Source organism: Helicoverpa armigera, chromosome 23 (assembly GCF_030705265.1).
Source record: "Helicoverpa armigera isolate CAAS_96S chromosome 23, ASM3070526v1, whole genome shotgun sequence".
NCBI lineage: Eukaryota > Metazoa > Arthropoda > Insecta > Lepidoptera > Noctuidae > Helicoverpa > Helicoverpa armigera.
Genome location: NC_087142.1, coordinates 740,423 through 767,723, shown reverse-complemented (window position 1 = coordinate 767,723; position 27,301 = coordinate 740,423). Strand labels below are relative to the sequence as shown.

Here is a 27,301-nt window from a genome sequence, read left to right as displayed (position 1 = left end):
TGGTGAAGTTTCCTGATGAGTATATCATGGTGCACGCAATCAAAAGCCTTGGACAAGTCGCAGAAAATACCGAGCGCATCCTGCGAATCCTCCCAGGCCTCGAATATATTTTTAAGCAATTCCACGCCCGCATCCGTAGTAGAACGACCCTTGGTAAATCCGAATTGTTTTGTGTGCAACAAGTTGTTTCTATTAAAATGGCTCAACAATTGACGTAATATTAACGTCTCAAAAATTTTACTCAAAGTGGGTAAAATTGAAATTGGCCGAAAATTTGATGGATCGGTTGTACTACCAGATTTAAACAATGGAATTACTTTACTAAGTTTCATCAAGTCAGGAAAAACACCAGATGCAACACAAGAGTTGAACACAGTTGCTAAATAAGGTGAAATTATTTCAATTATCGATGAGATTATCTGAACTGACAATCCCCAAAGGTCAGCAGTCTTTTTTACATCGAGATCTTTAAACGCTTGAATAATATCCTTAGAGCTGACAACTGTGAATTCAAAACCTTTGTCACATTCCGCAACACAATTTTTTAATATTGTAAGAGCCGAACTGGAAGATGCCATCAGAGTTCTGGTTGTTAAAATAGGGATATTGGTGAAAAAATTTTCAAACTCAGATGCTACCTCCGAGTACAAATGTAGGTTTATTGTAGATTCATACTCGCGTCGCTTTCTTTAAATTCAGTGTTTATGTAGAAGAGATCTGACGCTCAAAGTAAGTTGTAGCTAAATATTGCTAAAGATATCCTGGGTTTCCTGTTGTTTTATCGGAAGAACAGGACTCCAGGAGTGGTCAGCTGTGTTGCCACAATGAGGACTGGTGACATACCTTGTGGGGCGGCACGTTGATGCTGAACTGCAGGTCGAGGTGCAGCCAGTCCATGAGGATGGTGAGAAACTCGTGCGAGTCCTGCTGCTCACACCCACGGAACGCGCGCTGGTGTTTGCCCACTTCGTTCTGTATAACATTGTAGTCATTTAAGTATATTTTTGTAATAGCAGTTCGGAAGATCATAGACTAAACAAGGGATACAAAAGAGACAGTATAAGATTTTAAACGAAGCTGAAATATAATAAAGACCTGCTTCAGAATATTTTGTACTATTTGTTTTATTTTTTCTTCTTGTCTGTGATGTGTGTAACTGTGTATATGTCACCGTAAGATTACAAACATAGTTAGATTACAATCTATCTCGAGAGATTGTAAACTGTCGAATTATTGTGAATCGTAACATCTGATTGCAATTTAACGTATTATTTTTCGCTATATTATAATCTATCAATGTAAAGCGGTCAAATTCGTCATATCATCCATTACCCACAGAACATAACACCAAGTCATCAACATATACATTCGGCAATGGTGCCCAGCATGAAGTCTGACATACCCTGAGGTCCCTGGTGGCGATGAAGCGGTACTGTCCGGACCACAGCGCGCGCACCACCGCCGCCAGCTCCTCTGCTATCGCGCCGCGAGTGCTGTGGGACCTGCAAACAAACAGTAACTATTAAGTCCTCATTTGTAATCACTAGCTTCGGCCAGAGAAGAATACTTCTAGTACTTGGATAAAAAGTAGCCTATAGCCTTCCTCGATAGAAAAGTTCATGGGTAAGTCAAAGCCGCGAGGATCGATGGATCATAAGTTAAAGCAACGCATGGCGTCTTGAGCCCGTAGATGGGACAATCTTGTCATTACATGTTCCTCCGTGTTTCGGAAGGCACATTGGAAGAGTCCCTGGTGTGATTTGAACATCTTTAGCACTTTTTACGGACCAGAAATTCTGGAAACCAGCTTTATCAATTGGTAGGCACAGGATAATCATCAAACAGATAACGTATGCCGTCTTGGACATATGGCCCTATATCAAAAGAAGCGACCAAACTCCTAATGACTATATTTACCTGTTGACATGTTCCAAGTACTGTCCGTTGCAGAAGTACGTGACGAGTATGGCGGTGTTGTTCAGGCACTGGATGATCGAGTTCATGTAGCACGTGTTGCCCAGGTTCTTCAGACCTGTCAGACCTCGACCCTGAGGGGTATGGAGAATATTAGAGCATACAGATCAGGACAGCGTGACAAAAATGTAGTAAAGTATAGAGAATCTGAACAAAAGACAGTTCCCAAGTACAGGATTTATAGCGTACCTGGATGGAAATACAGTTCCGATTTCGTCCAAAATATTTCAGGTAAAACAGGTGTGATGCTTATATTTATTTTTATTACTGGAAATTTGCAAAAATACTAAGAATTCTCTACGTAAGATCATTTCAATATGCGTACATGGGATGATTGATTGAAACAGAAAAACAAGCATTTCCCGAGACCCCCAAAAATTCGGAAGCCAAGTCATGTGATGTTTACGTTCAATCAATCTGCGATGTCGAGTTACTATCAAAAAACTAGCTGCCTAATACGTTTACTTTTGAATAAGATTAATCTGTTGTATAAAGTTAACATCATATACTAAATAAAGATTGCTTAGAGAAAATTACAAACACATTTCAGTACTCAATAATGTGGCCGTTTTGCTGTTTCTTCCTACCTATATACAAAGAAGGCGTGAGTGCATATATGCCTCATTAAAACTCCATATGAAGTACTATAGCTACCTTAAACTTCTAGTTCAAAATAATCGATACCCATGCACTCCACTTAGCTTCATTTTCTTTCAAAACTGTTCACGCTACTCCTATTACTTGGCAAATAAATAAAGCCCCATTACGGGCACCGGCGGCCGATGGTTATCGTACCGTAAGGTCAAAGGTCGCCCCCCAAGGTCAAGTGTACGGCGAAACGACCCCACTTCTCATTAGGGGTCTAATTTACGGTGTAGGTGGCTTTATATAGACTTTGACAACTTGATCGGAGCCCCGTGTGAATATTTAAAAAGGTCGGTGCAGTTACGATATAGCGTGGTAGAAGTTATTTTGTATCGTTTCATATTTTACTGTGGAAAGTGAAGGGCAAGGCTGACTTTCCTATATTGCTTTATTGACAAATCTCTTTGAAATAAACTTAGCGAGGTGGAGAAAATAATACCTCTTGAAAATTTTTAGGACCCAATTAAGGTTTTTTGAGACCGCCTACCAAGTTCAAGTGCTATACTTAAGCACGACCGGCTTAGAACAAAGGGGTGGCTTAATAAGGTAAGGCCCTGAACTTTCTGACGCAATCTTTTGTTTTGAAGTAGTTTGCTTCTAAAATCTCAGCAGATTAAAGTATTTTGCTATTTTTGTCAGCAACTAGCGAAAGGGGTCCTTGATTCCCCCATTTTAGTCCTTCGTAAAAACTTGCTTTAGCGTTAAAATAACAGTTTTAACAAGAGAAAAATTAGCTATTCTAGTCCTATATTATCCGTTTACAAACGCGACTAAAACGAGGAGCTAGGCTCCTATGTGTCGGGGTTGTCCATGTAACATGGTTGAGGAGGTCAGAAAGGCAATCACTCTATATGGCACACTGATGCACAGGTGCAGCCAATTATATTGGAAGCTGTCCACAACATAAGCAAAGGCTAAGCAGATGACAAAACTTACACGTCGAAACAGCCAGACGATGTGGTTTTGCGAGTACTTGAGGCGGACTTTGACTTTGAGCACCATGTTGGCGGTGTCCAGCGGTATGCATCGCCGCTCGTAGCGAAGAATCTTGAAGATTGTTCCGTACTTGGTGATAGCTATTGCAGGTTTCTGCTCTCTCTTGCACGGGATCCTTCGACCAAGGTATCTGGTCGTTGAGGGTTTAGACTTGGCAATAATTGGGTTGGTGATCCCTTCTTTTAGTTCCTTGGTTTTTACTATCGCAGCTGTTACTTCTTTGGGCCAAGTGATTTGGCGATTTAGTTCTTTCGTAATTGCTTTTGCAGCGTCTTTGGACCAAGTCAAAACACAACTGTCTTCTTGTTACAAAGACTTTTCGAGCGAAATTAAAGTTTACAGTCTTGAAGACACGACCTTTCTTCTTGAAGTAATTACGAAATCTTCACACAAAACACACGAAAAGACCGAAATTCGAGTTCACAATGAAACAATAAATTAATTGTCGTGGCCGAACAAAAGGTTGGATTTAGTATACCTAGACAAAGGGAACACTAGAATAAGCAAAACTAACAAATAAAACATAAACAACGTTGACAATATTGTTGGGAGCATTGGTGAACGCACTTTTCTTTGAGAAGAACTGATTTTATTTAGTTTTGTTTATAAACATGTTTGTTCGGCCGCTGATCGCGCGTGCGGTCGTGAGCATTGTCGAGCTCGCACTGAGCTCACGTGTGCTGACAACGTTAAGGGTAGGGGGTGGAAGGTGGGTAGTACGTCTGTGTATTGTGTGCGTCTGTGTGTATGTAGTTGTGCTAGTGTGAGTGTTCGGTATTGTTTTGATGAGTAGGTAATGCATTCGGTAATATTATGTTTTACATATTTAAATAACCCTAATTTATCTTTTATGTTTACAACATCCTCACTAGAATTTTCATCACTGAAGTTTTTGCTAATATCGTAGAGTGGCCGAAAGCGTATCGTAAATTGTCGTATGCATAAGAAAAGGCTTGCGTACCCTGTTTGCTTAGTAAAGAGCAAACATTTTCATGATTGATGGGAATGTGCAAAAGCCCGACCCATGTCGGCTGTATTTTGGTACAATTTTGTCAAAATATAACACTGAGAAGGTAGATTGATCGTGTAACTTATTTTTGTATGGACTATTTTTATACTAGCTTTACTGTTGAATATTTTATTACACTGATTTTACCTACAACTATTTATAGACCGTTTATTTTCGGCGTTTTGACTTAAGTATATTGATTTGTTATTAGGTATGTTTAATCCAGATATAATTGCTATAAGAAATGAAGAGCCTTGATGAAGAGTTGTTTATTTTTGTTGAAGAGAAATGTGATGTTTTCACACTAAATACCGTGCCAGTAGGTTTTAACGGAAAATGCAGATATGGCAAATGATGGAGGAATTTTTTTATGAGTGAAGGGCTATTTTGACTATATATTATAAAAATCTTTATCTTTACTAATAGTTTGTATACCTATTTGTTTGTAAAGATATTTTGCAAAAATGGCTAAATTGATTGAGTTAAGCTTTGGCATGGAAGTAAGTTGTACCATGCAGACAAAAAAGGCCACTTTATCTGATTTCGAGACGCGGACTAAGTCACGGGTGAAACCTATTGAACTATAATACAAAGAAACAATGTATAGTTGCCATCTCGTGCGTACTTAAACAGGTATAGCGTAGGAAGGGATTATTTCTTGTATGAAGTGCAATACGTCAGAATGCACGCGATGCACCCACGCTCGCTGTCACGCACGGGGTCACTTATTTACTATACTGACTTCGATTGTTTTTATTTACTGATTTTAATGAGTTCTCTATGGGGTAACAGTGAATAAAATAAAGTAAAAATAAAAGGAATAAGTGTCGATTCGGGGAATGGTTACTATAGACAACGTCATAAGCAGTTTAATTGATCTTGACCAGACTGCAACATATTTAGCATTGCTTTAACATCAAACGACCAATTAATAAGATATCGAATCATCTTGTAAAATGAGATTTCAGAAACAGAGCCATAAAGTACAGTAATGGTTGTTCAGTTACTTTTGACGCCAAAATTTATTAACATCCTAAACTTCGAAAAAGTACATGAGTACTCCAATAAGTGATCGACCTCACGATGTTAAGCCATTTTGTAAATTTTGATTTCTTCAGCTACTTTTGAAGCCGACTGTACATTTCACACGAGGTAGCCATTATACCTTATATTACCTACTTCAAGAATGACCATCACCTTTAACTTTATATGGCTAATATCTAAGCAATTATTTTTATAATAGGTTCATATAATAAACGAATTTCCGAGTCGAGGTCGCCACAACTATTATTTAAATCGCATACATATTGCGGTTAGAGGGAGCATTAATCATGAGAACACGAACTTACTTTGCCTCCCTGGGGTAACCTAATTAATACGAACGACTATAATTAATTGTTTAGTGTTATTTGATATGTTTGGGGTGGCATTATTTTGAGATATTTTTAGAACTAAACTGTGGGAATATGACTTTCAGGCTGTTTTTGGGGATCATTTTCCGGTTGCCCAGATAAAATACAGCCTATGTGACTTGTACAGGCTGTTGGCATCTCAGTAAGTGTATTTTCCCAATAGAGAAAGAATTTTTCACATTGTGACAGTAATTTCGAAGCCTATCAAATGCAAACAAACAAACAAATGTTTTATCTTTATAATTGTTGTTTCATTAAAAGTATTTTTTTGTAATATTTCACAAAACAACATAAATTATACGTCTCTTTTCATGGCATATTCATTTGAAGAGAACTAACTAGACGGACGTAGAAATTGGCTTGGAAAAGTTTAACTTAATTTAATATTATATGTACCTAGTAACTGCTCGTTAGTGCAGTGCACGTGTAACTCGCTCGAACATATGTAATAAAACAGTCAGCCTTTTATCCGCAACTAGGCTAACAACTAATGTTTAATAATGTAACTTGGAATAATTATATCTAGGTCTTTTTTAGAAAACTACCGGGTATAATTTTTCCTTGATTCTGATATCTGGCTTGTCTATTCGCTCTATTAGTAAATATTGCTAAATCCGTTTATATGTACTGTTTTAAGCAGTCTTTTGTTTTGTGTATAGTAACATTTTATGCAGTAACTTAAGTATTTGTAAGTATCGAGATTAGTGGCACTAATCAATTGATTGACAGGATTTAAAACTTATCATGTACTTACCTATTATTTTTCTCAAATATCTTATCAATATTAAAATGAAAGGGCAACTAGAATCAAACTTATTTACATTTTTGACGTTTATAAGTTGTTGTAAGAGCCTAAATGAAATAATGATTTTACCGACCGACCCCAAACACCGTAGCGAATACATTATTAAAACCCCCAATTATCTCCTACAAACACGAGTAAACCCACGTGCTTCTACGTAATGTCCAAATGCCAGCCTAACAACAAGAGGCAGGCACAAACATGTGATGTTCACAGCTTAACCACGCGTTCAGTGTTGGGTTACAATATTTGGCGTTAGAAGCCGTATGCGCAACTCGCCGTGTGGTCGGCAATGTGACGCGTTTCGGCTGATTAGGAGATAATAGTCACGTTTGTTAAGACGTGGTTAAGTGATTTCAGAGTCACAGAAGCTATTTATTGTTTTCTATGTGCAGACAGCATATGAGCCTGCCTCAATCTGTAATTTTTTTCAATAATTTTCAACCCTATTGCAGTAGTGGAAGGATTGGCGTCTGTTCCAAAGGTATTTGCGAATATAATATCTCAGATATACCTAGGTACAATCACTGCATAGTATAAAACAAAGTCGCTTTTTCTGTCCCATGTCCCCGTGTCCCTTTGTACGCTTAAATCTTCAAAACTACGCAACCGATTGTCAAGCGTTTTTTTAATAGATAGAGTGATTAAAGAGGAAGGTTCATATGTAGAAACATACATTAGATAGTGGGGAAAATACTGTTATCCCGAGCGAAGAAGGAGTAGATCGCTAGTTAATATTATAAGACAGTCGTAGTGGCCTAGGATTTGACAGGATTCAGGTTTGACTCCAGGTGCCTGTGTCCTGCGGTGGGGCAACAAAAGGCTGATGATGAGGTGAACAGTGACCTACGTAACATTCGCTAAGTCACAAATATGAGGTGTTTCAGCTTAGTAAATACACAGTCACGTTTTGTTAGACATGTGGGTAGCATCGTGATTTCAGGTGAAAGGCCTGGAGGCTTATAGCATTAATATTTTTTTGTGAAAAAGTTAAGTAGGTGTTGGTAACGTATGTAGCTAAAGACGAATGTTCTAAGTAGGTACTCTGGAGTTTGTCTTCAAGTACATCTTTTTATGCTACCGAATTTTATCCAAACTTGGTGTTTTGCAGTAAGAAACAATAATTACGACTTGAGATGTTCTATATTTAGAAAAACAATAAAACCGTCTACCTCTCTTGGAAAAACCTTTACAGAAGTGCCTACTCGACAGCAGCGAGAGGAATAAAAAAATAAATATCCTTTTCATTTATTCTGAACTGGTAAACAGGTTTGTTTTTAGATAGTAGCTATCAGGACCAATGAGGTTACAAATAAACCTTTTACTGCCGCTTTCTATAACTTATCCATTCTTTTGCGATTAAACATTGGACAATAGAAGTAAAAATTTACCGTAAGCACGTTTCCATCTACTCTAGATAGCAAAGCATACTGCATTCTAATCTACTTATATCGGACCATCGGGGTTAAGAACACAACTAAACCTCTTATTATTATTTGTAGTTAATACTTATTGTGGTATAGAAGCAATGTTTATTATAATTGATTACCGTGTAATGGCGCACGTTTGTGGGTAGTTAGTGGCGGATTAGCGCACGCGGTGGGATTCCTCGCCTTGACTCGATGCTCGTCACTGTGACGTTATAGTGCAGTGTGCAGTAGGACTAGTTCGATTGTAACTTGGTTTTATTTACATAGGTATGTATTTATTTAAAAATATATATATATTAAAACTCGCATTAAATTAAATTAGTGCATAGTGTGCAATAGGAGTAGTTTAGTAGTACCTAACTGGTTTTATTCACATATTCCTTTCTAGTAAAAAAAAGTATTAACTCGTATTAAATTAATTGAAAAGTCTGTGATTAAAAGACACGTTGATGCCAGATTTTTGAGTAATAAGTCACCCAGTAACATAAAATTTAATTTTATTAAAAATTTTAAATAAATGTTAAGTTAGAGTGGTTTTATTTTTTGATTCACTTTATTTAATCTTTTGAAGTTAACTCCAAAACGTTTTGCATTATCATTTTATCTTAGAATGCTCCATACAATACTGATTTCTTTATTGTGTTGAAATTAATTCAGGTATTGTTTTACTGTATTCATTATATCTACACACTGCACTGACGTCAACATGAGTCACAAATGCGTGCGTATCAAAATGCATCTAGTATGTTCTAGAAAATTCATCTATTTTCAAGATGATTTTGAACAATGATTACAGTTTGATATGAACTATTAAATCAAATTAGGTAATGAAAAATGTTATTTTTTGTATTGATTTTGGTTGCTGCAATTTCTAAATAGTATTCAACGCTATACAAGACATACGCTATGTCGCCACGCTATATACATATATATGAATGTTTTGGTTCCATGTTTAGATATTTTACTTGGTATTATTTATACATAGTTCCTTCCATCTTCAGTTTAATGAAAGAATAACATCACACCTGTTTTATTCCGCATAACATTTCTTACCAGCCACGTGGGGACTGACAGCCTTTTTCTAATTTGATGTTCAAAAAAAGTACTCTGTTTTTTGAAGCGTACATAAGTAGTTTGCATAAATAATTTCTGTTAATGTTCAGATCTTGGCAGTCGCTTTGTACCTGCAATTGTTTTATATCGTATTTGAACCTGCGAAAAACCTAAAAAAATACTAAAATCAACATGCACTCACCACATCCCCCCAAACTGGTTGGAAGTCTCTCTGATGCAGATCGCTAGAGGGCGCCACTTTAGTCGGCTTGGTGCTGCGGTCGAACACCGGCACGCAGGGCTCCTCTTCGTCTGAAGATACCTGGTGGAAGACCGATAGGTTTTCAATAGAAATTAGGTTTAAATAAGATGTGTAGGTGGAGTTATGGTTATGAGGAAAGGATTTGTGGAAAGAAGGATGTTGTATTTCGGATGATGTAAGAATTATTGTAGGCTAGACGGTACGATATGGTCATGATAATAATTTTAAAATCAATTCCATAGTAAAATGACTGAACGATTGAGATGTAATTTGGTATAGAGTAGGATCGTTTTGTTCTTTGAAACCGCGGGGTGATACAATAGTGAATAATATTACAAAAAGAAAACTACTAATACTATAAACGCGGAATTTAGTATGTTTCTAACGCAAAAACTACTGGACGGATTTTGATAAAACTAAGCTTATATGTATATCATGATTTTATATGTACATATATTTTGTGCGAAAAGTAAATAGTTCCCTCGTAGCGTTCTACTACTTTGGGAAGCTGGTTTCCTAAAAAACTAAGGCTGATTTCAAATCTAAGGCGTTTTTTAATGAGCCTTACTACAAAAACTTAAACATCTGCGAACACTTGTCTAAAAAAACTGTGGCTGCAAAACAGACCTTATTTCAACGTCATAATGTGTCATTTTTTTAGACAAGTTCAACAAGACACGTCAACAGACGTTTTATCGTATTTGTGGTACGACCCCCGCGGCTCTCGGGCTATGGGGGGATATTAAGCGTTATTTTATCTAGTTTGTTATGAATGTGGGTTACCTTAGCAATGTTAGGCGAGGAGTGCGACCGATTGAGCCCCGCGGCGCCCGGGCTGTCGGGGGACATCATGTACGAGTCGCCGTCCTCGTCCTGCACAACCAGAGGCTGGCTCAGGATTGGGTTATATGTAGGAAGTTAAGGGGGATTAATGATGAAGGCGTATGTATATCTTATACTAATATTATAAAGGGGAACAATTTGTATTTTTTGTTTGTTACAAATTGAATACATCAATCGATTTAAGAAAATCTAGTTAGCTGCCGTTACGTGGCACGCGATAGACTCGAGTCACGACGTTAAGCTCGTTCTGACTTATTTCTAGTATCGTCGTCGCAATATATCGCGACAATTTTGTTTTTTTTTTTCCTAAATATTTCATGCACCAATCTCGTCAAGTTGTTTCCATCTAATAAATACGCACACACCTCCATTCCTGGCCAGATTTTTATGCGCAACTTAGCGCAGTTTTTTGCGAAATTCCACACTGTTTTTTGCGCAACCTCACGCACATTTTTGCGCAATTTTCCAAAAAACCTTTGGGAAGTATAGTACTTATGCTGGTAACATACTACTTACCCCTCGTGTCGGCTTGTCCAGGTCGGGCTTCCTAGTATCCCTGGCCTGCTGCAGGCGCCGCTTGCGCTCAGCCTCCAGTCGTTCTCTAGTGCGGTCGAGCTGATCGCGTTGCTGACGTACGGCGGCGATGCGGGCTCGGGCGGCGGCCTGCTCGCGGGCCGCGGCTGCTTGTTCCGCGGCTAGGCGGATGCGTTCTGATAGAAGAAGAAAAACTGTGTCATTTGCATAGACTTTTGATGTGACAACGTCTAATAACTCGATATTACGAGCCGCATGCACGAAAAAGTTGACGCCATTGTCCCGTTAAGCTCGATGATCGGCTCGAGTGGTCGGATTTATAAAAAGTGTGGGATTCCAGTTTGTATGTATTGATACATACAAAGTTGATATATGAAGATTGATACATAAAGCTTCTCGAACTAAAACCGAACCTTCGGTCAGACACTAGTTCCTAAGAGACACGAGCGAAACAATTGATAAATTGAGCTAGTTTTCTTATAAATAGTGTTACTTATAAAACGTGGTGACCTAGTGAGTAAAGAGCCAAACTCTCGAGTATGAGGGCGTGACGTGAGGGCACCAATGACTGTGTTTCGGATGGCACGTAAAACGGTAGGTCCCGGCTATCATTAAACATCCTTGGCAGTCGTTACGGGTAGTCAGAAGCCAAGACGTCTGACACCAGTCTAACCAAGGGGTATCGGGTTGCCCGGGTGACTGGGTTGAGGGGGTCAGATAGGCAGTCGCTCCTTGTAAAGCACTGGTACTCGGCTGAATCCGGTTACACTGGAAGCCGACCCCAACATAGTTGGGAAAAGGCTCGGGAGTTGTTCTTATAACTATTTATTACCTTCATCAGCAGCTTCAGTATCGTCAGTGGCGCCACTGATGGTCTCAGCGAGTTTCTCTGCCTCTTCGCGCTCTCGACGCTGGTACTCTTCCAACTGCTCGCGGAGACTCTGGTTCTCTTGTTCCTGGTGTATTCAATAATGATTAGTGATCAGTTACATTGGTTTTAATTATGGCAGTCTCTCCCCCGCTCTCAGATACATTTAGAGAAAGGGCGACGGAAAAAGGCGACTCCGTGCTGCCAGATGTGGTCCGACCTTTAATGATTACTTAAATCACTCCTTAGTGACAGATTCTCATAGAAATTCTACACTAAGGAACGGCTTACATAGCCATTGAATGTCTCTGAGTATGTCCATCTGTGGCAGATATTGGAGTTTTAAGTCATGTTCATTTGCTCATGTACACATATGCCACATGAGCAATCTGGATACAAACATGAAGCGATGCGGCGCTGCGTGATATCGCGTGGCCATAACAGACGACAAACAGTGAACGTGACGTATGGTGAGAATCCTGTTCTTACCATACGCACGCGCGATTTTCACACCCGTCGCATTTTTTGTTGTTTTGTTACGTCAAAATAAAGAGTCGTAAATTGAACATTTTAAAATGCTTTGAAATAATGTACCATGCTATTATATGCTGTATGACGATTTGCGCCAATATTCACGCACACGCAGGACAGAGATATCATACCTTGTCTTCTTCACAGCGACTAGCACAATATTCCGTGACGACAAAAACTTTGACGAGAACAATTGCAAATAAAATATAACTTACCATATCATACTGCTTATTCTCGAGCTGCATGAGCTGTGAGATGATCTCCTGCTCCCTCAGCTTGTACATGGCTCTCAGCTCGTCCTGCACCTCGCCTTCACGCTGCTCTCGAACCTTCTCCCAGTCCTGATGACACATAATACAGGAACATATTAGCAAATATGTACATTATTTGCATTTATAATAGCGTCCAGACAAATTAAAAAAAAAAAATATCATCAAAGAAAGCGGCTGTTCTCGCTAACATGATCAGCCAAAGAATTTGGCTGGGAATTAAAAAGTAATAACAAATTGTAATCCAACAATTAAACAGTGATAGACAGCTATGTTGCTGTTAAGTTTGTTCATCACTACTTCTTTTTTCCAGGTTATACATAAGGTGAAATCGTTTTTGAGTGTGCCGTCCCTTTGACATGTTTTATCTTGAAAACATGCTATCTTCATTAGTTAAGTTTCAATAAACCATTTTGAGTATTTATCTTGCTTTGACTTTTATATAGTTAATTCACGACCATTGCTATATCAAAATGATTCCTAGCACATTTATTTAAATACTTTTTGCATATTGCACAACGGCGGACTTTAACGCCTTAGTTTTCTACCAGTCTACATTTGGCTGGTGGATCAATAGCACTGGCAGGTGCAAAGCTTTACTTGAAGTTAGTTATCTCGATTCTTTAGTTATTTTTTAACATATTTTCAGTGCATACCTGTTCAGCCTCAATTCGTTGCATTTCCAACGTGAGCGAGGTGTCGGCGATGCGTTCCTGTTGCTCTAATATGAGCTGCATGCTGCGAGCCCGCTCCGAATACATCTGTACTGCCGCCGCCTGCAATGTGACCAAGCATTATTGTTATTTGCCTAGCCTTTTTGAATAATGTTGAGGTTGGATTTTAGTCTCTGCATGTAGCTTACCACTAGTATGCCATATTGGTTGTCAGGGTTTCTGGATTCGGTACTTTGCAACTAGTCAAATTCAATACTTTTGATGAACTGTCAAAAACGGTTGTTTCCTATGCAATTTGTACGAAAATGTGAAATATAACGTCACAGATTTTTCATATCAGCTGTGTACTTATTTTTCTTAAGACAACTATAAAAAAATGAATATATTTTTTTCTATCAAAGCGATAAATTAAAGTGTCCTTATTTTATGATGCATTGCCTAATGGACATTATTATGACAGAGTATATAAATACCCAATACCCAATTCTGACTACTCGTAACGACTATCAAAGATGTTCAAATAACAGCCGATACGCTCCTAAAGTGCGTTTCGAAACCCCTTTTTCTTTTGTAAAAAGTTTAGCAAAGATTCAGTTAGTAAAAAGCGAAGTCTCAACAGCAGTTAAGAGCAAATTTTAAAAAACTATATCACCTAGGACTTGAAAAATTAACAATAAACAATCGCCAATTATTTACCTTACTGCTGCGGTCCACATAAGGTTCCCCGGGCTTGGGCCGCGGCGGCGCGGGCGCGGCGGCCGCGGGGCTCACGTCCGTCCACGTCGGGTAGTCGATCTCGCCTAGAGCAACCATACATACGTTATATTATGTTTCTCTTTACCCGACTCCCAAAAAAGAAGGTTTTTTATTGGTAAGATATCTTCAGATGACCCCTCCCGATTTTGTTTCACTAATAACACTATACCTGAATTAAATAGGCTTTATTTTGTTTAGTTACAAGAAAAAGTCCTTCCGGGACACACCGAAACCGCGAGAAACAGCCAGACTTTCTAGTGAGAGTTCCTCTCCTAAGAGAATGGTGAAGAATTGTAAACAAGCTCCTCCCTTCCTAGGTATGTTTGCTTTAAAATATTATATGTTGTAGCTACAATTCTCTCAAAAGTCGTAGGATTACTTCAAAAACCTCTCACCTAACATATCGTCCATAAAATCATCCTGTCTTGGCGGCACAGCTTGAGGGTTGGTGGTGAATGCGGGGTACTTCAGCAACCAGTCCTCGTACCCTCCCAGCAGGGCGAGGGGAGGACGAGAGTACTGGACTTTTACGTCCCACTGGAGAACAAATAGATCATTTGTTGATAAAATTCTATCAATTATTTATATTAAGGCTTTTACAGGTCACATATCGCCTCTGGTTTCACCTGCAAATATGGGCTTTAAGTATTGCTCTTTAGATATATTTAACATGGCAAAATGACAGTCTCAAGGCAGTATGCGCCGATAATTAAGCTCTTTGCTCAGAAAATGTCCCTCATATACTATGTACCTAATGTTCTTCACGACATTTAAATAAAACTACTTTTACGGATTCTATCGCGGTTATATTTATATTATTTAATCCCGATGTTTCGAATCCTTTATAGCACCGATGTGTGACCATCGGCAGTCTAAGGTGCGGAAAAATATCAATAATTTTTTTAGATGTTACTGTCATGATAGCATAACTAATTCATTGTGAACAGTATTTTTCATAATATCTCATTGGTATTAGTTTATTTTGTGAATGGTGCACCTCCATTTAATGTGCTTCTGTATTACAAGTATTCATTATTTTAGTGCAGTTTACCTTTAGCAGTATAGTCTTAAGCAGATGCAGCGTCTTCCCCGGTATGACGGCCGTGCTGTTCCAGTCCAGCATCACGATGAGCTCCATGCTGGCTCGCTCGGCCCACACGGGGCGAGACGCACCAGGTAGGTTCTGTTCTAGGACATTCGCTGATTGCCTGTGAATTATTGTGTTGTTAAAAACTAGACAAATAAGGGTTAACTTGGCTAGAGTTTACTCGTATCGTGTACCATCTATCTGAAATTAAAGGTGTCATAAAATGTCATCACTATAGGTACCACTATAGGTATAGGTAGATAGGAGCACCTGGAGGAAATTATCCCGGCCCAACCTCATTGCTAACAGAGACTAATGATGGTCACAATCCCCAATCTACGGGGGAACGACTTTGATGTTGATGATGAAAATGTCATCTGAACACTTCACACCTCTATGTTTGTATGAAATTAAAATTTGATTTAATGAAGGTTTTACATAAAGTAATGCTATAAGGGACCCGCAAAATGCCGCGCTTCTGCAGCAATTTGTGCTATTAGTAGGCTGGAAGAGGACCTCAACATAGTTGGGAAAAAGGCTCGGAGGATGAGTAGGCACCATTGTGAGTTGTTGAGTGCTTTGATATTGTTTATGCAAGTAATTTACCTAATCATTGGCATGTACATGACATGTACATTTTTTTACCATTTTTATTTAACGTTCACAAAACAATATACCCTTACCCAGGAGAGATACACTCTTCGGGCACACTGATACAAGCCGGGCAGTTGATATGCGAGTCCACATAGTCCTTCCCGGGCCTGGCGTCCAGTATCATGACCTTCAGCTTGCCACTCTTCAAGATGGAGTATAGTTGCTCACTTTTGATTGTCACCTCATCGGGACCTGGAACCAAGGAGTATGATGTAAGAAGATTGGTTATGGTTTGAGTTCTCTCAGAGTTATCTTGATTGAGTCATAATTGTTCATTTCGCAGAAATATAGGTAAAAAGATAAATTAATTTGGTAATGATAAGTGTTATAATTTTACAGGGATAAACTCTTATCTAATCAAAATCAAAATCAATGCTAATGCAACTTTGTTTGTTACAGTTTCCTGTCACCACAAAAGGGCACTATTGATAATATTCAGAATGATATTTACGAAATATGGAAAATATACCCCCTTACTACAAAAACTTAAACATCTGCTAAACACTTGTCTAAAAAAAAAAAAACAGACCTTATTTCAACGTCATAATTTGTCATTTTTTTAGACAAGTGTAAAACAGACGTTTAAAAGTTTTTGTAGTAAGGCTGATAGTGTTTTTCGTTTTTATTCATCAAAACTAGACATGTAAAGTGACCGTCACGTTATATGTGACCGATTAATCTGACCGAGCATATTGGACATTTATCCAATTTGACCGGTCACTTATTGTCATTTATTGTCAGCAACGTCCATAGATATAATATTACTAAACAAGATTGCGCACGCTCAAAATATATATTTACGAAAATGAACTCTATTATAACGCAATAAGGTACTAAATTGGTTGCATAATACACAGAGGCAAATCCGAGCCGAGAGGGATAGTTCGAACGGAGGCTGTTTGTCTCTTTCTAACACCTTGCCAGCATAAAAAAATGTTGTGATCAAAAGTTTTGTCTTCCCAAAAAACAATTGAATCACTTATATTTTTATCTTATTTTAACAATTGTAAGTCAACAAATTAATAACAATCGCATTAATTTATTCGTATTTATTATTAAAACATAAACAACATAAATTTTTATTTTGCTTTTTTTATTTTCTAGCGGTAACCCTGAACATTCTTGGCGCGTAATCAGCATTTAAAATTTTGTTTATATTTTTTTGTATTAAATCAATTTAAACTATTAAAATGGTGAAAAGTGTTGCGTTTCTACTTGCAAAAGTGAATCCTATGGTGGTTGCAATATATCGTTCCACAGGTTAGCTAACAATAACATTTTCGTAAACCAAACAACTAGGGTGCCAATGAATTCTTGTAACGAGTCAAAATATGGGTGATGGATTTTAAAACTGTTGTACTATTGTTATAGCTTCCCAAAAAATGAAGAAAGGCGACATAAATGGCTCAGCAGTCTATATATGAAGTAGAAATACAAAAAAAACAGTCTTCACTTCGAATCTTCCTGCTTTTATACTGCTAATTTCCGCTAATTATTAAAAGCCTTTATTAGTATCTTAAGGTCACAAACTGCGTAAGTTAAAACTTCAATACTAATCTGTGTTTAATAATCTTAGCAAATTCGGATTTGTCTCACATAGCTTAATCTCATAGTCACCCTATTAGAAAGGGACAAACAGCCTCGGTACTAACTGTTTCACTCGGCTCGTTTTTTGGGTATAGGTGCGCAGTCCTGTTTACTAATATTATGTCTATGGCAACGTCAGAATCGTTTTTTTTTTTGTTTAAAAATAGAATTTATTAGAAATAAACGTTTTTTCTTTCTTTATATTATAAAACTACGGAAGTTTTAGAATCATCGAAGGTAACCAAATGTCATTCATCGATCTTTAAGATAAGATTTCGCCCGGCGGGAGATGTCGTGCGGTGTTCCGCAGGGGTCGGTTCTGGGCCGCTCTTGTGGAACATCGGCTACGACTAGGTGCTGCGCGCCGACCTCCCTAGCGGCGTCAGCGTGGTCTGCTACGCTGACGACACGCTGGTTCTGGCACAAGGGAGGTCGCACCAGGAGGCGGCCGAGATAATGACGCGCGGGGTTGCGACCATCATCGAGAGGATCTAGCTGCTGGGCCTGGAGGTGACCTTGCACAAATCCGAGGCCATGTGCTTTCATGGGCTTCGGAACGCGCCACCTTCAGGCTCCAAGTCACGGTGGGGGGGAAGGAGGGGGGTTCACATCGGCGTCGAGAGGGCGATGAAGTACCTAGGACTCGTCCTCGACAGCCGGTGGAACTTCGTTGAGCACTTCCGACGTTTGGGCCCACAACTGGAGAAGGCAGGTGCTGCCTTCAAACGGCTCCTGCCCAATCTGGGAGGCCCAAACGCCCCCTGCCGTAAACTCTACGCGGGGGTCATGCGGTCCATGGCCCTTTACGGGGCCCCGGTATGGGCACGTTCGGTACGGCCGCGTGCTGTACACTACCTGAACGTGCCCTAAAAGGTGATAGCCATTAGGCTAATCCGGGGGTACCGTACGATCTCCCGCGAAGCAGCTGGCCTACTTGCTGGACTGCCACCGTGGGATCTCGAGGCGAGAGTCTTCTTGCGCCTGTACGACTGGCGCGAGGAGACACTGCGCCGGGGGGAAACTCCGCTGCCGCGGCAAGTTGTCGCGCAGCGGGCGGAGCTCCGGCGCGATCTCATGGTGGCCTGGAGGGAGCGACTGTCGCAACCCAGTGCAGGGCACGCCACCATCGTGGCGGTAAGTCCCCTCTTTGAGGAGTGGCTCGGGAGGAGTCACGGCGCCCTCACGTACCGCATGACGCAGGTCCTCACCGGACAGGGTTGTTTCGGGAGGTACCTGTACCGAATCGGTCGTGAGGAGGCACCCGGGTGTCACCACTGTGCGGACAGCCCCGAGGACACGGTGGACCACACAGTCCAGGTGTGCCCCGCATGGGAAGGGCACCGCTGGGTCCTCGTCGAGGCTTTAGGCGGCGGCGACCTCTCTCGTCCGGCCCTGATCCAGGCCATGGTCCGGGGCGAGAGGAATGGGATGCCGTCGCCTCCTTCTGCGAAGCAATCATGCTCGAGAAGGAGGAGGCGGAACGCCAGAGAGTTCGCACCTCTCATCCCAGCCGCCGTGCTGGACCAGGTAGACACCACGGGCGCCGGGTGTCGCGAGATGACTCCCGGCCACCGTAGGTGTGGGTCTGTGGGCGGTGAGTTCCGGTGGCTCATCGTCCCTCTGTCTACTTAGACGACAGACCCGTGTCGACACGCGCTCCTCAAAGAGATGTCAGCAACCCCAGAGGGGCCCAGTTGGGCCAAGGCCTGCCGGGGCTGCGGGTTGTTCGAAAGAGTTACCGCGGCTCTGGTACATAAAAGGCCTACGACGGAACACGACGGTTTTTAGTCAGTAAGAGTCTGACACTCCCTCACCGCTGCTAACCCACAGCAGGAGGGGTCATTTGATGATTTTTAACGTCGATAAAAAAAAAAGATTTCGCCGACACTATGATTAATGATTTGTCAGTATACATCAATAAAAATAAATACGTACTTGAGAGTCTATCTTTTTAAAAGGTTATCTATGCACTATGTTGGTTTAGAAAGGCAATTATAGGTATTATTTCACATTCATAATGTTTTTAATTTGCTTGAGACGAAAATAATAATTGTACCAAGTAAAAAATACTTATTTAATATATCTGACCAGTCTGACAATAAATGTCCAATGTGACCGGTCATTTAATAGTAATTGACGGTCACTTATCGTATGTGACCGTCAGTTTACAACCCTAATCAAAACCTATAGTGTATTGTACAGCTTAGTCAATATATTATTATTTATAACTTGAACTTCACAGTTGTTATTTTAGCTTGATGGGTAATAAAAACAGGATGTAATAGGTTTTACAGTAAAATAACATCATTAAAACTTCCTGAAAAAGATTAGTATAGGTCATACAAATGTTTACAGTCAATTGGTGTACATGCTAACTTTGATATCAGACATTACAAAATATAATACATATTATACACATTATATGTATTACAAAGTAAAAAGGTTTGTAAGAATGTCTTTTTTAATATGTATCTGAAATGTTATTCATCTTATATTTATAAAAGCTATTTATAAACTGTGTTATCAAGATTATGTAACAAATTCAGTAAGTTTAACATGTGTTGCATTTTACTTTCTGAAAAAATATTCTACATAGCATTGATTAGATCCAAAATACACAGCATTGATCCTTCTCCTTGTGAGAGCAGGCCTGTGCCCAGCAGTGGGACAATAAAATATACTGCTTACTGACAAACATACCCTATACCCACCATACTTTATATTAGAGATTTTATACATACAAAGTAGGAGGAAGTATCATATAAGGTTATACCTGGTAATCCAAGAGGCTGTGGTGGTTCAATGACTGGCGTTGGCTCTGATGGCTTCTTCCTGTTCTCCTCAATCTTCTGCTTGATCAGCTCATTCTCTTTTATGTCATTCAGCCGCTTTGTTTTCTGCTCTTTTTGATATCTGCAACATAACCAATTGATGTGTTATTATACTTTAAAGATAAATTACTAGAGCAAATGGTACACCAGTCTAACTAAGGGGTATTGGGTTGCCCGGATAACTGGGTTGAGGATGTCAGATAGGGTAGTCGTTCCTTGTAAAGCACTGGAACTCAGCTACATCTGGTTAGACTGGAAGCAGACCCCGACTTGGTTGGGAAAAAGGCTCAGAGGATGATACTGGAGCAAATGCTGAATGGGTTAGCAATAAATAAATTATTTCATATAAATGGGAATCAGTTGTATGCAGCCTTTGTTTTATTGAATTCAAATAACTGCTTGTGAATGCAAGTGAAATTATTATAATCTTTAAACAACAATTTGTTTGTAATGAGTCAGCTATAGGTTTAATTTGCACCTGGTTGAATGTCTCGAAGCACCAACAAATTGAAGACCAGCACAGAAATTGTGCTTACTATGACTAGACCAACAAGCCAGTAACATTTTTTCCTTTATATGTCATACTAATAAAAATTCTGATTTGATTACTTAATCAAATGGCTGTTAACTGATTATGAATGAATTGATAGCTTTTCCTCATAAATTGAATTCTATTCTACTCTGTATGAATCATGTTTGGCTTATCTAATGAATTATAGTAGGAATAATTGTTTCATTTTATGTGAAAAACCCATCATAAGTGAATTGCTTGTGATTGACTTTAAACCTTTTATTTTCTCCATGATATATTTTTATGTACCCAGCGTGAAAAACCAGTTTCTGACAAAAACATGCAAAACTTTATTTACATAATGACTCATGTTATCTGCAATAGATAACAACTATAGTATGTAAATTAAAAGCAAACAGTTCCCAAAAACAAAACAAATGTTATCAGAAGCTATTGTTTTAACAACTTACCTGTCTATGAGGCTGTTCTTCAGCTTCTCAGCGTGATCTATAGCCTTGTTTGGGTTCTTAGCTCCCAACATGTTGTTAAAATAAGACTTGTCCTTCAAATAATCCTTGTCCTTGCTGATATAAGCTATCACCCGTAAGTATTTCATGTAATAAACATAAGAATACTCCTCATCTCCTTTCTCGCGAGCCTCTTCCGCACTTTCGAATAATTTTTGAGCTGTTTTGCATAACCTACAAGGAAAGTACCAATTAAATATACTTTTTTTACATACGGATCAGGTTTTTTGGTACACAAGGCAGGGATTACTTACAGAGTAGCTCGTTTTGACTTCAAATCTGGTACATTGTGTAATTTGTCCAAATCCTCTATACATTTTCCAAGGTGAAGTTGTATTCTTCGTGTTTCTGTCATGATGAAATTTTGCTCACCCTCACGTTTTATTCGAGGTATTACCGTAATTTAAAGTCTCCGGGACTACGGAATCCTACATTTGTTTGATAAAACACAGAGATTGTTGTAAAAATTCACTGCAAACAAAAATTGTGAATTAAATCAGAAAATGTCAAGTTTTTTTTTATTTGCCAGTTTTCAATACAGATAAAGCAAAGTGTTGCGTTTCGTTTTGCGCATAGCTTCGCATCGTACTTCTGCTTGGACATAAAAAAGAAAATATTAAGGTCTCCCTTTTTCTCCTTTCCTATACGTCTCTTGGAAAATAAAAAGCCTTCCCGTCTCCCGAAACATTAAAAGGCGCTTGTCTTGCAATACCTCAGATGTGGTATAAATAATTACTTGACATATAAAATAATGTAAATAGAAATAAAAATATATTTACAAGCAAAAAATATTAAACCTTAAGGCAGCGAGAAATGATTGCTTGGAAACTATCGAAACGCAGGGTGAGCTGAACTTATCTGTGCTTTGACACATTTTTGACGTATACAGTAATACCGTCAAGTTAGTAGCCTATGTTCAAAATAACGCATGCTATTTTGGTCCGTAATGCCCGGAGTTAGGGTCGGGATTATTATTGCGGATGTCGTTGCTTTGTGTTGATAGATGTACAAAGTGTAAATAGCGCAGGAGCGCAAGTTTTCATGCGCAGTGGATTCTTCCTCAATTTCCCTGGTCGATCGTGGTTTTCCATTTAGTTTTTCAGCTGATCACGCTTTCTACAGCCGCATAGCAGACCGTCCGTGTCGTGGGTCATGTGCGAAACTGTCGCAGCGTAGTGAATTCGCTGAGTGATTGTGTTGTGTAGTTGTTTGATTAGCTAGTGCCAGTGAAAATGTTTTCAGGACTCACTAATCAGGTCAGTTCGTGGATGGGAGCTGCTAAGGGCGAGCCCCAAGATGAGGAAGTCCCAACCCCAACGAAGGAAGCGACTGGAGAAGCTGCAGCAGCGGCGGCAGCGGCAGAAGGCGAGAAGCTAAGGTATTGGAATTTTAATGTTTACATTCTCTTTACCTTGAATTTATCATTATGATTATGTTTAGCGTCTTTGATATGAATCACAATAAGAACATTCCTTATTCAAATTGTTAGTTATCATAGAGAAAAGAAGAAATGTCGAAATCCTGTTGAATATTATGTGAATTCCAGGATGTAGATTATTTCGTGTTTCGTCCGTATTGCGCAGTTTTATACGACATGAATTTAATTAACAAAGCTCTCGTCAATTATTGATTTTCAGAATTTTAATCTAGGTCAAGTACTTTTGTCATTGCACCTCATTTGAAATTGGAACTCCTTTATTGTACTCCTTTGGGGATTACACAACTCATTACAATATTGCAGTAGCTTATTATACTGGATTTTAATTGGAATTTCCTTAAGTATGGAGTTTAAATAGTAATTAGTACTTATATTAAGAGCATTACATATCTAGGAGCAGAATTGGCATTGACATTATGCAATCCTTTTGTTAAAACTGCTAAATGGAAATTTGAATACAATTCTAATAGGATTGCTAATAGAAGCAATAATTAAAAACTTCTTTTAATAAATCTTAATTTTCTACTACTTACTTACATAAGAAAAGAAATAGCTCAAAAATAAAAACAATATATTTGATCATGATTTATTTTCCACAGTCCCACAAAAGGAGGTAGTAAGCTGGACCTCATAACCAATGTCAAGTCACAGATGACCGGATGGCTCGGTTCCGGCATCCCAATCCCCGGTCTTAGGAAAAATGAACCAGCACCCGCAGAACCGGAGGCCGCACCCGTTGAACCAGCTGAAGTTGCCGAACCAAGACCGGAGGGCAAAGATGATGATGATAATTCTAGGTATATTAGGTACGAGGGGTTGGCGGATGTAATGAGTTGGAGCGGAGTTATGTTACGCTTTTTCTGTTTCGGTTATTAAAATTTGTTGGTGTACTGTTTCTGATTTCTGAGTTTAAACTAATATTAAAGAATTAACTTGAAGAGAATTAAGAGAGGTTTAACTGAACTGAAGTAGTTTGTATTGGCATGTATTTGTGAAGATAGTCAAACCACATAATAGGGCTTATGTAACTTTGGTTTACATAAATATATATTGATTGAAAAATTGCTACTAGGTAATTTAACAAAACCTTTATCAATATACTATACCTAACAAGGTAGCAGAAACTAGTTAACTAGTGGGTGATAAGATAAACTAAAATAAAATATCTTGAGTATAATTATTTATCAGTTACAGTACACCAACTCTAATAAAGATATATAATTTTACAAGTTATTGCAACACAAAATTTAATGCTCATGAATTTCATTTATACGCATTTTTACGACACAGGATGCTTTTGATATGGCACTACAAAATTGTACTATGAACAAATTCGCTTCGCTTTTTTGATCACTAATAATTTATTTTCACAGCTTTTTCGGCACATTCCATATTAAAATTTTAAGCACTTTAAGAATATATTATTTCTTTAAATATTTTATTATTGACATCAAAATATTCTCTACATTAATTTGTACCATTTAAATGGGTACTGTGACATTAACACATTGCATTATTAAGTTGAAAAACATCAAGTTTTTTTAGCAGAATGATTACATAACATGTTATAGGAACTAGTACTTCATGAAAATTAATGAAAACCACATTAGAGACTAGAATAAAATCACAGACTTATTACTTAGACATATTTTCTTGCACATGCAAACTTTACAAACTCATTTATTCTGCTCAAACCCCATTTTTAATTTCTCATTGTTGTGCATTCTTTTAGTGTACTGTTTTTTAATGATCTATGTTTTTTGGTCTAGTCACATTCTCGAAATTAGACTCTAAACTTAATTTTTCACTCTTTACATAAATTACGTAACTGCCAGTGTAAATGATAAAAGTCTAGGAAAAAAATAACTCGTTACAGTTTTTTACATATGAATTTGGCTAGACTAAACCTAATTCTCTATAGCTCTAGATAAGGATTTTACTGCGTATTAGTTAAACCGTTTTTATTAGTTTCTCTCGCTGTAAAATTATGAATACGCGTGTAAGTGACGAAATATAAAGGCAATTACGTCAGAACTTGGATTGAAAAGTATATAGATCAGCTGATTTTACGTAGGTATTGAGAAAATTGAGCGGATATTTAATAAAATTATAGGTAGGTAGTTTGTTATAAAACGAAACAAACCGGACCTTTTTACTTAACTTAAAAATAAGGGCGGACGGATAGAGCGAGAGCAACTAGGAACCTTATATATGTCCTCTTTTTTTTCTCATAATCAAAGTAATACTACCAAATTCGGTAGCAGTATTCAAGAGGCGTGTCTGACGATGAATCACGCAGGGAACATTGACCAAACCTCCTTCACAAAATGGTTGCGTAATAGTTCAGGGGCTAATATACGGGTCGTTGGCAACTTTGCCCCAGCTTGCCAGATCCCAACCGCAAATAAATTTGGCCCAACTTACTACCATGAATATATAAGTCATATCGATTTTTCTACGTAAGCTGTTACATGGAAATGGTCGGTGATTTCTTTAGTATGCCTGTTTAGGAATTTCCTAATTAATTGTTATAGTTCTAACAACCGCTGGTTTGTTCTGTAAATTGGTCGCGATTCTTGTGAAAGGTAGAATTACGTTTAATTCGGACTGTTGTTCTTTAAATAGGACAATTTAAACACCTCCTTTTAGTGATTGGCTTTATGGAAGTAGGAATTTTAATCGGCAAAATTCATGACTTGTTGTTTTCGTAACAAATATTTCCGGTTTCTTATACACCTACAAAAAAAATATTTTAGGATCAAATTAACTTAGGAACACTGTCAAGAAAACCGCTAGCAGATACTGACCCCATAAAATCAGTAGGTTTTCAGTCGTCCAAAATCCCCAATGAAAACCAAACCTTACAGCCATACTAACAAAGCTCATTATCCTCGGACGCAGCGCCACCGGTGGAGCAGACAGCAGACCAGCTTCCACGGGCGGCACCCCCACTGAGGAACAGCCCGGAGGTGTTGGAAACGGTACGTGAACTGTAGATGTTTCTAGAACTAGTTTTCTTACTGCGAGGAGTTAGCTTGGCTTGTTTATGTAAAGATCCCTGTATTTTTGAATCCTTATTCTTTTATGTGGTCTTGTGAAAGTGTAAGACTGCTTTTTTTGGGAATAGTAAATGTTTTTTTACCGTGATTTCGCTATCTCGTTTGGACCTAGTTCGAATTATCTCGGTGTTATCCCAAACGGTAAATCCTTATGTTAAATCTAAAGATTTGCAAAAAAATTGGGTCAGTTTGAGGTTTTACCTAAGTTATGATAAAATATTTTTTTTTATTTATGGGACAAATATAGTAAACTATTAAATGTCCTGCAAAAAGTATCTTCTAAAAGCCAAAGGAAGTATACAGGATATTGGGGAATTATACCGGGTCCCTTTTACTAAGAATTTCACCAGTTTCTGTCACTGTGTGTCAGTATTTTGGCAAATAAAGGGCCGTTTATTTATGTACCCCTTGACAGATTTTGATTAGGGGTCAAATTGGCCGTCGAGGGAAAATATCAAAGCAACCTTGCTCTTTTCAGGATCTCTTTTTTCTATTTTTTATTTCCTATGATTTTTTTGTATTTTTTCCTGTAGTTTTGCTATTTTGTTTTTTTATTCCATTTTTGTTTTAATACATTTTCAGGTGGCCAGAGTAGAAAATTGTTTACAGTTGATGCTATTGAAGTACCTGATATGCAGGAGTGTCAGTATTTTTTGTTTTTATTTTATTTATCTTTTTATATTTTCACAAAGTTGAATTTAAACTGGTTACTGTTGCTTAACAAATTTAAGTATTCTTGTGTAAAACACGTGCGCCATTTTATGGCTTTTAAATTAAATAACAATTTAAATCTGAAATTGTTCGCGTGGTTAGGCCTATTGTGGTTTGAATGTTTAAAGCGCTTTTCGGTAATTAAGTTTAAAATATGCAAGCGTAAAACTGGTTTAAATTCAATTGTTAAGTATTTATTTTCATTTCGTTTAACAAACGTGACCTTACGTTTTTTAATCAACTGTATTCTCCCAAAATATTCAGAAAATACTGCAGAATTATGACATTTTCTTTTTAAAATGACCTCTTTCAAACGATTATTAAACTGAATTGAGTCACTAAAGTGTCTACAAATAGCCTCTCGGATTTCAGCTTAAAGAGATGTTTATAAAGCCATTAGAATACACCACTATCTCCAAACATATTTTCGTGCTTTAAAAACGTTAAGCTTTTTCCTAGCTTAAGAAAGTTTTTCCCATTTTCCAAGCTTTTGAGTTTAGATCCTAGAGTTTTCCTGATCACCTTTTTATTTTTGGTAAAGACTAAATGGCTATGCAAAAACGGAATATATTCTTAGTCTTCCAAAAATCTTTCGAAAAAATATATTCAACGTGCCCCAATTCGACAGTGACCACCAAGGCGGTTGCCGGAGCCAAGTCCCTGGGTAACTTCCTCTACTCGGCGGTGAACAAGGCTGGAGCCAAGGTCAGCGAGGCCAGCGCTAAGATCAAGAAGACCGTCGAGGAAAACGTGAGTAATTAGTAGTTAAGGACCAGTAGACCTAAAAGACAAAAAGTGCTGAAGATCGTCAACAAGATAAGACCAGCAGTGTTTGAAT

General features: G+C 38.4%; 2 protein-coding genes across 10 annotated transcripts in view; one reads left to right on the top strand and one right to left on the bottom strand.

The window, feature by feature from the left end:
* LOC110376755 (ubiquitin carboxyl-terminal hydrolase 8) overlaps positions 1–21,800 on the bottom strand; it is a 31,606-nt gene extending 9,806 nt beyond the window's left edge. The window contains exons 1-16 of one of the 3 annotated variants that reach the window (XM_064040718.1): positions 21,510–21,800; positions 21,199–21,429; positions 20,160–20,299; positions 15,829–15,991; positions 15,110–15,266; positions 14,454–14,595; positions 13,999–14,102; positions 13,285–13,404; positions 12,575–12,700; positions 11,793–11,916; positions 10,943–11,136; positions 10,367–10,456; positions 9,524–9,643; positions 1,918–2,048; positions 1,403–1,502; positions 844–972 (exon numbers count right to left, since the gene is read on the bottom strand). In XM_064040718.1, the coding sequence (XP_063896788.1) occupies positions 844–972; positions 1,403–1,502; positions 1,918–2,048; positions 9,524–9,643; positions 10,367–10,456; positions 10,943–11,136; positions 11,793–11,916; positions 12,575–12,700; positions 13,285–13,404; positions 13,999–14,102; positions 14,454–14,595; positions 15,110–15,266; positions 15,829–15,991; positions 20,160–20,299; positions 21,199–21,429; positions 21,510–21,610 (2,172 nt within the window). In that variant the 5' untranslated portion in view covers positions 21,611–21,800. Of the gene's footprint in view, positions 1–843; positions 973–1,402; positions 1,503–1,917; positions 2,049–3,555; positions 3,910–9,523; positions 9,644–10,366; positions 10,457–10,942; positions 11,137–11,792; positions 11,917–12,574; positions 12,701–13,284; positions 13,405–13,998; positions 14,103–14,453; positions 14,596–15,109; positions 15,267–15,828; positions 15,992–20,159; positions 20,300–21,198; positions 21,430–21,509 lie in introns of those variants that run through there. The other 2 variants (XM_064040719.1, XM_049837807.2) reach the window with 2 other exon arrangements.
* A 408-nt stretch (positions 21,801–22,208) lies between these two features.
* LOC110382472 (synapse-associated protein of 47 kDa) overlaps positions 22,209–27,301 on the top strand; it is a 63,994-nt gene continuing 58,901 nt past the window's right edge. For 2 of the 7 annotated variants that reach the window (XM_049837718.2, XM_049837712.2), the window contains exons 1-5: positions 22,209–22,633; positions 23,293–23,499; positions 25,595–25,674; positions 26,335–26,394; positions 27,092–27,213. In XM_049837718.2, the coding sequence (XP_049693675.2) occupies positions 22,488–22,633; positions 23,293–23,499; positions 25,595–25,674; positions 26,335–26,394; positions 27,092–27,213 (615 nt within the window). In that variant the 5' untranslated portion in view covers positions 22,209–22,487. The remainder of the gene's footprint in view (positions 22,634–23,292; positions 23,500–25,594; positions 25,675–26,334; positions 26,395–27,091; positions 27,214–27,301) is intronic. The other 5 variants (XM_049837719.2, XM_049837713.2, XM_049837720.2 and 2 more) reach the window with 5 other exon arrangements.